General features: G+C 51.2%; 1 protein-coding gene across 7 annotated transcripts in view; it reads left to right on the plus strand.

Annotated features, from left to right (window-relative positions):
- TACC2 (transforming acidic coiled-coil containing protein 2) overlaps window positions 1-12,785 on the plus strand; it is a 78,274-nt gene that overhangs the window by 37,149 nt on the left and 28,340 nt on the right. For 2 of the 7 annotated variants that reach the window (XM_069461146.1, XM_069461143.1), the window contains exons 3-6: window positions 3,402-4,713; window positions 6,407-6,442; window positions 8,406-8,466; window positions 9,568-9,769. In XM_069461146.1, the coding sequence (XP_069317247.1) occupies window positions 3,402-4,713; window positions 6,407-6,442; window positions 8,406-8,466; window positions 9,568-9,769 (1,611 nt within the window). Of the gene's footprint in view, window positions 1-2,842; window positions 4,714-6,406; window positions 6,443-8,405; window positions 8,467-9,567; window positions 9,770-12,785 lie in introns of those variants that run through there. The other 5 variants (XM_069461142.1, XM_069461145.1, XM_069461148.1 and 2 more) reach the window with 4 other exon arrangements.

Raw genomic sequence — 12,785 nt, forward strand, 5'->3', positions numbered from 1 at the left:
TTATAGGGGCGCTAATCCCATTCATGAGGCTCTGGCCCCATGACCTAATCACCTTCCAAAGGTCCCACCTCGAGAGTGAGGATTCCAACGTGGAAATTTGGGAGGACACAACATTCAGACCAAAGCACACAGCAGGTTGAGGGCCATGGCTTTTCAGACCCAGGCCTGGCTGCCACAAGCACTTGGGTCCTCCTTGGCCGGACTGCTCCCTGCCTCCCGAGGTGAGTGTTACATGTGCCCAGGTCATGCCCAGGTCAGGGAACAGGTGAGGCTGCTGGGGACTCTGACATGCAGCCCTCGAACTGCACCTGGGGGGCCCTGGCCATTGAGCCGGGTTCATGTGGGGTCCGCAGCCGCCAGATCCAAAGGCCCATTTACTCCGGGCTGGAGGGATGATGTGGAGATCAGGGACTGTGTAGACAGGTGAGGAAATATGAGAGGACAGTGACCTCACCGCCCCTGGTGGCTGTGTTCACACTGGGAGCACAATGACCTCACCTGCCCACAGTGACCATGTTCACATGGGGTGGGCGATGAGTGGCCCCGGATCAGCGGGTGTTCAGTGGTTACGTGAGGAGCAGTGAAGTGTCTTCATGCGGAGGTGACATGTGGACATTTAGAAATCCAGTTGAGGGTGGGGACTCAGAACCCGACTGGACTGCCAGAGCCTTCCCAGCCCCGTGGTGGACCCTGTGGAGCAGCAGCCCCTGGTAACCACACAATAAGGCGGTGCTTCCCGGCCGGGGGGGTGTCGCCCCCCCCAAGGGGATGTGGCAATGTCTGGAAACATTCTTGGCTGTCACGGTTGGGGTGGGGGGTGCTGCTGGCATCTAGTGGGTAGAGGCTGAGGATGCTACTGAGCATCCTACAGTGAACAGGCAGCCACCCTCCCCCACCTCAATGATAAAAAACTGACCTTCCCCAAACATCCATAGTACCCAGGTTAGAAAACCCTGCGGCAAGGTGAGGTTTCTTGGTCCCTGATGATTTATGAGGGAATGTCGGTTCTAAATAGGAAAGCCACGTGAAGCAGAGAGGGAGCGTTTTCTTCTGGGGAAAAAATGAGCATCTGGTTGAGCTGAATATCTGCTCGGTGCTGCATGATTCAGGGAGAACTTCCGACATCTGAAGGGCCTCCAAGGACTTCCTCGTGAAGGCTGCTCAGGCACAGGAGGGTGGCATGTGTGGGCCCTGCTTTGGGAATGAGGCTCCTGGCAGGACCCGTTGGAAAGCACTGGGTCCTCTGCAGTATCCCCTGGGCCTTTGTGCCCTCTGCACGTGTGCCCAGGGGCAGGCAACTATAGGCCAGGAGGACAAGGTCACTGCTCTTGGGAAGAGGGGGTGCTTGAGGGCACTAGGTCCTGGAGGGAAGAAAGAGGAAGTTGATTTTAGAAAAAAGGGAGGAAACACCTTTTCTTTTGAGCTGAATTGGAAGCAGGAGCGTTTGGAAGACGATGGAGAAATCGTGGTGGGACGCGCAGCGCCGAGAGGCTTCAGGAAGTTGCTCGTGCTTAGGACTCTGCTCCAGATGGGGCCTGGGGTGGTCCTGGGTGGAGAAGAGGGGGAGGAAAAGATCTGAAGTCAGGACTAGCTCATAGACATGCTTCCGGAAGGTGTTTCCAATCCACAAGGTGTTTATTGAGTCTGCATGAGAGCGTGTGGCCAGTCAAGGGGGAACCAAGATGCCTAAGACCAGTTCCTGAACTCAAAGGCTTGAAGCTTCCTTATGTTGTCATCTCCTGTGTCATCAACTGTGGTCCTCTGCCGTGTGCTCCAGCAGAAAGGTTTGCTTGTGAGCAAAGTTTGGTAAGTGCCACTGGAAATACTCACCACCTGGAGGTTTGCAGTTGGGCGTGAATTGCTCTGAGAAAACCTGCAGTGAGAGACCTGTTGGAGTTTAATATATAGTAAATATATAGTAAATAAAATTATGGGGTGCCCATTCAATTTGCATCTTAGAAAATCCATGAGTAATTGGGATGTGGGACATACTTATATTAAAAAACATATTTATCTGAAATCAAAATTAGCTGAGCATGCTGTATTTTATCTGGCGACTCTATGGGGGTGGGGCGAGGTGGGCTGGAGGGACATGACACTTGTCAGTGAAGCACACTTTGGGAACGCCGTCCCAAGCCATATTTGTGCCAACTCCTTTTATTCCTTGTTCTGCATTCTCCCAGGACTTAGCGCTGTAGACCACTTTACAGTATTTGCCCTCTTTTGTCCAGTGACATATTTTTAATTTTCTGGCAAATCATTTTCTGGCATCCTTGACTGCCTGGAACAGTTGTGAACCCAGAAATGCATGAAAGACGCCACCTGCTGCAAGCAGAACGCAGAGTAGCCACACCAGGGCTGGCCAGTGGTGGGGCGGTGTGGGGGAGGCATCGTGAGATCCCTGAGCATCATTTGGCTGACATTCGGAGCATCTGCAGCATGTTGAGAAATCCTCCTCGGCTGGCAGTGGCTAATGAGGTAGAAAAGCTGGGAGTAAGCAGCGCAGAGAGGAGTGAGAACAGACAGGAGGCAAGGCCAAGGACGGGCAGGCAGGATTGAAGGGAAAGGTCACAGGTGGTGCCTGTGGCAGGTGGCAGACAAGCTCAGTTCTGCTACAGTTGCCTGGGGGCCCCTTTGTTTTCACAAAGGCTCTGAGTATTCAGGAACAGGCTTGCCGCTGACAGCAGCTACTTGCAAAGGCTTACTGGGCTTTACCTGCAGTATTTCTCCATCTTCTGTTCCTTGCTTGAGCTGTACTGCCCTCTTTGCTATTTCTGCAATATACCAGGGATGCTCCCGCCCCAGGACCTTTGGACTTGCTGTTCCTTCTGCCTAGGATGCTTCCTCCCCAGGAATCCTCCTGGGTCATGCCTTTTACCTTGATTTCATTTTTTGCTCAAGGTCCTCAGAGGACCTTGCCTGACTGCCTTATCTTAAAATTGCAACTCTCCTGTCCTGGCTTCATTTTTCTCCTTAGTACATGACGCCCTCTGACTGCAATATGTTTTACTTGTTTGTTTATTCACTGTCTTCTCCTTGAAGAATTTGACTTCCAGGAAGGCAAGGATTTTGTCTGTTCTGTCCATGGTTGAATCCCCAGCACCTAGAATGGTGCCTGGTCTTGATTAGGCAGTGGGTAAATGTTTTTGAACGAATGATCTGAGCTATTGCTTAACCAGCCCTTAACACTCCCATTTTACAGATGAGGGAACTGAGGGTGAGCCTGTCTGGGGTCTGGAGCTAATAATGGGTTCGGCCAGAATCTATACCCAGGCAGGGTGCCCAGTGGTGGACCAGGGTGGCCTGTGGCTATAGTTTGTTGACCCCTGCTCTAGAGAGTGATGGTCTCGGTCTGCAAAGTGTCCTGTGTCCCTAAATGATGGCTTTTCCTGTTTCTTCAGGATGTGGTTCTGAGGCGGTCTCCGTTCCCGATGGCCCCCGGAGTGACTCGGTGGAAGGAAGTCCTTTCCGTCCTCCGTCCCATTCCTTCTCTGCCGTCTTCGATGAAGACAAGCCGATAGCCAGCAGCGGGACTTACAACTTAGACTTTGACAACATCGAGCTGGTGGATAACTTTCAGACCTTGGAACCTCGCGCCTGCGACGCTAAGAATCAGGAGTGCAAGGTGAACACGCGGAGGAAGTCCACGGACTCTGTCCCGATCTCTAAGTCTACGCTGTCCCGATCTCTCAGCCTGCAAGCCGGTGACTTTGATGGTGCTTCTTGCTCAGGCAATCCCGAGGCCGTGGCCCTCGCTCCGGATGCGTACAGCACGGGTTCCAGCAGTGCTTCCAGCACCCTTAAGCGAACTAAAAAGCCGAGGCCACCTTCCTTAAAAAAGAAACAGACCACCAAGAAACCCACAGAAACCCCCCCAGTGAAAGAGACACCACAGGAGCCAGCCGAGGAGAGTCCTGTCGCCAGTGAGGAGAATCTGGCATCTGAGACAAAAACAGAATCAGCCAAGACGGAAGGTTCTGGCCCAGCCTTATTGGAGGAGACACCCCTAGAACCTGCTGCTGTGCCCAAAGCTGCCTGCCCCCTGGACGCAGAGAGTGCAGAAGGGGCCATCCCCCCGGCTTCCGGGGGTGGCAGAGTGCAGAACTCACCCCCCATCGGAAGGAAAACGCTGCCTGTTACCACGGCCCCAGAGGCAGTGGAGGTGACCCCGTCAGATAGCGGGGGGCAGGAGGACTCCCCAGCCAAGGGGCTGTCAGTGAGGCTGGAGTTTGACTATTCTGAGGACAAGGGCAGTTGGGACAACCAGCAGGAAAACCCCCCTCCTACCAAAAAGACAGGCAAAAAGCCGGTTGCCAAAATGCCCCTAAGGAGGCCAAAGATGAAAAAGACACCCGAGAAACTTGACAACACTCCTGCCTCACCTCCCAGGTCCCCCGCTGAACCCAATGACATCCCTATTGCTAAAGGTACCTACACGTTTGATATTGACAAGTGGGATGACCCCAGTTTTAACCCTTTTTCTTCCACCTCAAAAATGCAGGAGTCTCCCAAACTGCCCCAACAATCATACAACTTTGACCCAGACGCCTGTGACGAGTCCGTTGACCCCTTTAAGACGTCCTCTAAGACCCCCAGCTCACCTTCTAAATCCCCAGCTTCCTTTGAGATCCCGGCCAGTGCTATGGAAACCAATGGAGTGGACGGGGACGGGCTGAACAAGCCCGCCAAGAAGAAGAAGACGCCCCTGAAGACGTAAGTTCAGGGGTGGAGGGGTGTAAGGACCGGAGGCAGGTGCGACTCACGGTCACGTGCCTGGATGAGCTGCAGCTGCCCTAACCTCTCCTCTGGTTGCTGTGAGGAGGCTGTGCTTGCGGCCACGGCACCAGGCAGGATGCATGTTTTCCTTCCTCTCTGAGGCCAGGGTGGTAGCATTTTCTCATCCACATACCCCCTTGGGGTCAAGAGTCCTTGATCTTTTGTCTTCCTAAGCCAGTGATCTAGCTACTTACAGCCTAAGACCTGAGGTTCAACTCCAGGGGAGTGTGGGAGATCCACAGAGAGAGGGAACAGCCGCCTAGAGACCTGGTCACCTTCCTGTGACTGACCTCTTCCCCTGCTTAGCATGTGAATTGCCTTTTGGAGAAGCCAGGAGAGATGTCCTTTAAAATGTTGTTACGATTTACAGTATTTGTATTTGTTTCTGGCCATTCGTGAGACATTAGCCCAGGGAGGCAAACACAGCAGGAGGTTCCAGGAGGTCCATAAATGAGGAATGTGGCCCGGGCCCCTCCCTGCATCCCAACCAGTCCCGGGGAAGCACCCTTCTTTGCCTCCTTCCCTCTCTAGTCCCCTTTTATTGACCAGAGTCCAAAGGCCCCGTAAGTTCAGAAGAGATAAATGGAACCTGAAGGCACAAGCGATCTGTACAATCCCCAGGAAGCCATTGCTAATCAGGTCTGGTCCACGCACACTTAACCAGGCCAAGAGCACTGCCCTTGGATCCTGTGTGTCCACACCTCCAGAATTCACTCCAAGACCGGCTCCAATTTGGGTGACTGCAAGTCCATTCTCAGGATTCTGGGCCAAGTGTGGTGTGGTTCCCTGCTTGGAGACTTCTTATGGGAAGTATCGCCCATCATTTAACAGGGCTGAGATCAGTCTCCGGCGGGGGGTGGGGCAGGGCAGTGCAGCAGCGCAGGCCACAGTGTTGGCCCTCTGGGTCTGCCTGGCATGAATGAGGCAGGGTGACCTGGGCACCTCCCATATGGGCTCCCTCAAGCCTTAAACATCCGAGAAGAACCCGGGGCTCCCTGAGAAGTTCTCTGTAGCAGGCTTTGGCCTTGGATCACCCTGCTGCTGTCTAGCAGTGGCTGGGAGGCCTTCCTGGCCAAAAATGTAGACTTTTCTTAGATCAGTTACCCAGCTAGGCCCTTCCTAGGGATTCCATAGAATCCACGTTGGAAACTTTATTTCAAGCGTGGAACAGGAGAACTCTGAAATGCCTGGACTGTAGCGCCAGGCGCCCTCATCTCTGGAGGGAGAGTCAACTTGTAGCCACCGCCGCCTCCTTCCCCATGACATATTCTCTATATCGTAGTCTGTCCCCAGCCACGTTCTCGTTTGATCATCAGAGCCCACAAAGGTCGGGGACACTAAGCCATCTGTGCTCTCACCTCTAGTGCAGACAGGGGGTGCTGGCTTGGAATGACCTACAGTGGGGTGACAAAGCTGTCTGGGCACCAGTGCTTTGTGGGATGATTAGAACCAAGAGAAGCTGTTCCCCAGTAGCCCCTTTCCAAAAAGCTGGGGTGTTGCTGCCCTGGGACGTAGTCGCTACAGTGATGGCTGCTGCATCCTAACCCACGAATAACCAGTTGTCTGCAGATTTATCTTTTTTGTCAGTTCCTTCTGTCTGTCTCTCTTTTTCTTTGTCTTCTTGTCTTAGGATGGTTGAAGATGTGATGTCTGTATGTTCTTTGTTGTAAGTAAATTTAATGGAATCTGCCTCTTATGCCAAATGTGCTTCGTTCTGCCTTTTGTTTCTGCTTCCAAGCCCTTTTCATTTCCTCTCCGTGGCTGCTACTGACATATTTCTGTGCTGGGCGTGGGCACGGTGGGGCATGGGGCTCCCGGTAGCAGAGGTTATTTTTCTGTGATTGCATACGTGAGAATGCTTGGCTGTGAAAACGTGGTTATCCAACATCTGCCTGCTTGTCAGGAATGGAACTTTCCCCCCTTGCATATTGGATGTCTTCATCTGAAACTCACACATTTTTTTTAATTCCTCATTCCATGCTTTCATTTTAAATTGGGCTAGTGGGCGATTGCTTTCAGTAGTACTGTGGCTTCACATTAAAATAACCACCCGGTCTAACCACAAGCAGCAGCTGCTGTGGCTTGTTCTTGCTAACGGGCTTGGGCTGTTCCGAATGGGGCCCGCAGAGCACCTGCAGTGCAGGGTCGGCTCGGAGTGGAGCACACGGCCGTGAGAGCCATCGCCAGGCTGCCCTGCGCTGGGGCTTTGGTCACTCGAGAGCAGGCTGGGTGTCAGCATGCCTCATCTGCCATCTGTGGGTCATAGGTGCTTTGCCTCCCCTGGCCAGGAGGGATCTGTGGGTGGCTCTCAGGGGTCCAAAGACATGTACCTTTTCCCTGTCCTTACAAGGGAAGCTGGCCTGGGTCCAGGCATCCGCAGCCCCAGGATAGAGGGGAGTCTCTTAGGCTCTCTTGCGCCCAAGGGATTTCTTTAGTATTTTTAAGCCATTTAGCAACTATAGGATATCCAGTTATATATTTATATGCATGAATAAATATATGCTTCAAACTGTGATTGCATTATTTTATGGCAAATGCCATAAATGCTGTAAATAGCCATTTATAGTATTCTTTTTCATTATGATTGCCATTGCTGGAGCATTTTATTTGAGAGAACACAAGGAAGGAACTTGAGTGCCAAATTGCTCTGCCCATCCCGTTAATGTGTCAAGCAGGGGAGGGTGGTGGGATGTAAGGGGAGGGACCACCCTCAAAAGCCGTTGCTTTGCCAAGGAGGGGCTGGGGCCAGGGGCCTGTCTGCAGGGCGGAGAAGACCTCCCTTTTGAATGTAGAAATGACCCCCTTACTGTCCCATGGGTTGAGTGGGACTGTTTATGCTAAAAGTCACCCCTTCCTCCTGGGATCTATCTGCCTACTGGCCCTTCAGGAGTCTGAGCTGACGGTTCCTTAGCCTCACAGCCCCTCCTCCCATTATTTATATGAAGCAGAAAGAAAGGGAGCAAAGAGTCATGAATCTTCTCTGTTAACCATGGTTAGGAAAAGACATAAAAAATCATCTCATTTCACCCCCGGCCCTGCCTTTAGTCAGAATCCCCCCGTAAGCTTTCAGAGCACAGGAAGCCATTAAACTCAAAGATCCTGTGAGTAAGAGAGATTTGGCAAATTCTCCCTGAGGACCCAGAACTTTCTATTTCTGCTCTGGCTCCTTCCAATGTTCCTTAAGTGCTGTGTCCTTAAGTGCTGTGTAGTTTTGCCCATCTGTAAATTGGATCCTATTAATTGGTGTCGTGAGCCTAGGGCCCCTCCCCCCACCTTAGTTGGTTCAGACATTCATGGAAGAGTCCAGATAGATTAATCTCACCAAAATTTGCTTTATAAAATAAGAGCGTTTAGTTAAATTTAGCTTCATTTTTCTGGGTCAGCTCTCCAAAATGCCATCTCTTTAAAGATTTCCAGCTTGATGGATCTTTCCCTTGGGGGCAAAAATAATAGCTGTTAAAAAGTCAGCAGGGATTGTCAGTGTGGACGTGTTTTTGTTGGTGTGGCGTGGACGACGGGGGGCGGTGGTCCGGGCCAGACAGCTCTGCAGGGGCGGTGGCTTCTGTCTGCCGCTCTGGAGTGTCCTGTACCTCTGGTTGTTGTGTTTACATTTTCCATTTTGTTTCCAGTGACACCTTTAGGGTGAAAAAGTCGCCAAAACGGTCTCCTCTCTCTGATCCACCTTCTCAGGTACATATTCTTTTGATCTACAACTGCACTGCTCACCCGGGGACTTCACGCTGCTGTGGTTTTTCTCCCTCCTGCTCACGTTTTCAGGAACTTCTTGCCTCCTCCATGGAGGGTCCCTCGGCATTTGCAAGGCATTATATTGATCCCTTCGATTTGGGGAAGATCAGAATGTGTCCTGAGAGTAGGAAGACACTCAGGAAAAATGTTAGTTGGAGTCTCTAGAATCATTCTGGTCCATTCTGGCCAGTTCATCTGCTGTGAGCTTATATATGACTATCAGGTTAAGAAAGTCTTCTGACTTTTTGTGTCAAGAGCTGAATTATGCAGCCAGATTGGGAGTGGGAAGAAAAGGGAGCCCCCTCCCCTAAAGAAGTAGGGTTTGGGCTCATTATACGAGTCCCTGTTTCTCTCTCACTGGTTCCTCCACCAAATATATGCCACTTCTTCTACCCTATGTATGGACCACAGAAGGTGGTCCTCAAGCACTAGGCCATACCATTCGGGGCTATTTCTGGATCATAAAACAAGCAGACCCCCCACCCCTCCAAGTCCGAGCCAGCAAAGCCCTGGCCGGCAGACACTGGCCAGGGTGGGGGCGATGAGGGGAGGCACCCAGCTCCGGCAATAGGGGGCTCAGGTCCCATTCTCAGCTCTTCCCTGACACATCTGGGTTCCCACCCTGCCCTGTGCAGCTCCACGCTCTCCTATGGAAGTGGAGATAACACCCCCTTTTTCTGCTTCTGGGGATTCACATGAGGATTGTCAGGTGAGAGCCTGAAGCACTCTGTGTGCATGAAGCAGTTGTAATAAAACTAGCAGGAAATGTTTCAAATAACCAAGACACAAAATCCTGATATATATATTTGTATATATTTTTAAGCCCATGGTCACTCGCTGAAACAAACCATCATAAATGGAGAGCAGTCATAAGACAAAGAATTTGTTTCCTCAAGAGGGGCCATTTGCAGTAGAGTCCAAGAAGAACACGCAGAGGGGTTTGACAGGGACCTGTCCCAGCTACACGGGGCCCCAGAGTTGGGGGGTGTGGTTTCGGGCCGAGAGTTTGCACGAGAGGAGAGACGGCTCCCCTTTCCCTTGCAGGACCCCTCTCCAGCCGCCACGCCAGAGACACCACCGGTCATCTCCACGGTGGTCCATGCGACGGACGAGGAAAAGCTGGCGGTCACCAGCCAGAAGTGGACGTGCATGACGGTGGACCTGGAGGCTGACAAACAGGACTACCCGCAGCCCTCGGACCTGTCCACCTTTGTCAACGAGACCAAATTCAACTCGCCCACGGAGGGTAAGCAACCCAGGGGCCAGCCGGACCCCCGCCCTGCCTTGGCGAATGCTGCCCCTAGGGAGCGAAAGGCCGGGAAGGAAACTTCTCGGCCGGGTGACCGTGCTGTCGTTCCTGTGAGACTGCCTGCACGGCTCCCACTGCGCTCTAAGCGAAGGCTGCATTTTAAACAGCCTGAGACTTGAAACCAGCTGCCCCTGTACCCCAAGTCTCCTGCTAAGCACCAGGGCACCAACCTCTAATTCCGGGTCCTGAGCACTCGCTCGCTTGAGCTTTGCTCAATCTTGGCTTATGGCTTTTGTCCCTTCTCTGATTTTGCTAAGCACAGCTCCAAGGGAGTGTCATCCAAGTCAAACTCTGGTTGCCAGTCAGCCCACCTGGGGTCTCTTGGTGCCAGTGTTATTCCTAGACACCACAGGATGTTCGGACAATGTGGCCACACGTTTTAGTCAAGCCCCAGACCAGAAGTTCAGCCCAGGCTGCTAAGGAGGACATGTTCCCTTGCTTTGGAATGGGCCCAGGCGCCTTGCTTATCTCGTTAATATCTCCCTTTCTCCTGTGTGTCTTCAGTTTGAAATATTCACACATCGGCCCAGTGTGACTGGGTAAATCAAAATTTAAAAAAAATTGCTCCACTGGGGTTGAGTTCTCCACCTCACCCCCTACATCTTGGCTTCTTTACTTCCTTCCTTTTTTTTTTTTTGTTTTTTTGTTTTTTTTGTTTTGAGACAGGGTGTCTCACTCTGTTGCCTGGGCTAGAGTACAGTGGCATCATCATAGCTCACTGCAGCCTCGAACTCCTGGACCCAAGTGATCCTCCTGCCCCAGCCTCCTGAGTAGCTGGGACTACAGATGTGCACCACCACACCTGGCTAATTTTATTTATTTATTATTTTTTAGAGATGAGGTCTTGCTATGTTGCTCAGGCAGGTCTTGAACTCCTGGGCGCAAGCGATTCTCCCGCCTAGCCTCGGCCTCCTAAAGTGCTGGGATTACGGGCATGAGCCACCGCGCCCCTATAGTTCCTTTCTTATTAGGAAAGCTAATGGGAGAGCTGGAGCCTTTCTTATGAAGCATTCCCCGTTTCCCAGTCTGATGGTTGTCTGTGCTCCCAGTCCTTGAGACGCCCTCCCTCCACCGACCCCCTTGTGAGGCTGCTGAGTCTAGCGTTGAGTCAGCATTTTAAACACTCTGGGTTTTGTGATGGTTGTGAATTTTCCTTTCTAAGATCTTGATTTCTAGCAATTTTCCAAAACTAAGTAGAAATTGCTATGAGGATGATCACACACCATGAAAGTCTCATCTCTACTTTTTTGCTGCTAAAAAGGGACTGAGCTTGTTAAACAGCCTCCCTCCCCCGACCGGGCAGGTGGTGGTGTGGTGTAGGCGCCGCGGGTTTTGACTGTACCTCTTTCCTCCGGAGGCTTTTCCTTGGTCAGGCCCGTGAGGTCTCAGGATGGCACCAGTGTGTGCTTATGGTGAGATCCATCTCATGCTTTTCAGAATTTCGGATGCTTATATTCTGCCTACACAAAGCTGCCTTTCTAAGTTTGACAATGAAAAGATGATCCAAATAATTTGTACTTGTAATTTTTGACATTTTATTTCCTGCAAAATAGAACCTTTCTGTTGGCTGTCTGGTTGGTCCTCTGGCTTGGGTTTGAGAGACCTAAAAGTGACCATCTCACCTGGCACCAGCAGCCCTAAGATCTGGCCTCAGCCTCCCTCCCATCCTCATTTTCCTCTGCACCCACACCTGACCCCCGAGCCTCACCAGAATGGAATCACTTTTCCCCTGGGACGCCCCTTGCTGGGGGCCCTCCCTCCCCACCGTCTCCCACCCTTGCCTGTCCCAGTCCTGTGCCCTCCCAGCCTTTCCCTACATGTCCATTCCCGGCTCCGCTTGCCTTTAGTTCTTGGTCTGGGCCGAGCTGGGGCACCTAACCCGATACTGATGATTTGTGCATTTCTGGCTTCCCTGCTAGACTGTTTCCTAAAAGCAAGAACTTTGTCTAGCTCATCTTTGTGTTCCCCACAGCAGCCTGAACATCGTAGGGGGTAAAGACAAGTTTGTGAGATAAAGGTGTAACACAAGATCAGGCAGCTTAGTGTCAACCCAGTCAATCTGATCTTTGCAACAGGCATCACCTGCGCCAGGTGTTAGGGGGCTGAGGGGGAAGACGTTTTACGTCGCAGAAGCAGCAAGGGACATTTGAGCACAAGCATTGGGCTTGGCCATTTTGATAAGAACTGTGGTTTCCTGCTGGGTTACATCTTAGGAATTTGATAAATTTCTAAATGTCAGAGAAAAGTGTTTAGAAACCAACTTGGGCTTGGTCTTGTAGGTAAGAATCAAAGGGCATATGATTTAGATAATGTGTGTGCATTTAGTTTTATCATCAGGAGCCATGTGCATGCATTTTTTTTTTTCTTTGAAAATATAAAAATCCTGGTAGTACTCTTTAAGCTAGTATGTACCTCATGCAATGGTAACATCTGTTTGTTCATCTTTAACATTGTACTAAAACAGACACTAGGTCAGTAACATATTTGACAATTGTTTGTGCAAAAATTCAACAGATAGGTATAAGTTTGGAACAGAACTCTGTTAAATCTGCCTCCTTGGAAAATGATTTTGAAGATTTGGAAAGTGACAACTATAATTTTAGCTGGCGGGCAATCAAAAATCCATCAGCATGAAGGCAAAACAGTAGCAGTTACAGCAGGTGCCAGCCCTGCTGTGTCCACCTCTGAAATACCCAGCTCCCTCCAGCATCTGGCTGTGGAAACTGGACACGGAGCTCTTCTGTCCCATCACCCTTCCTGTTAATTGAATAGGGTCAAGTCCAGCTCCGCCAGACACACACCTGGGGTGCTGATGGGATTGTCAGAATGAATCTGTGCAGGGCCACAGCCGTGATCTGAGGCTTTCTTACATCAGAGTTACCAACCGCAGGAAAAAGGGATGTGGGGTGAGAAATAGTAATTGCTGTTTGAACCCATATTCATTATAATGCTG

The sequence above is a fragment of the Eulemur rufifrons genome, chromosome 28, assembly GCF_041146395.1.
Source record: "Eulemur rufifrons isolate Redbay chromosome 28, OSU_ERuf_1, whole genome shotgun sequence".
Classification (NCBI taxonomy): domain Eukaryota; kingdom Metazoa; phylum Chordata; class Mammalia; order Primates; family Lemuridae; genus Eulemur; species Eulemur rufifrons.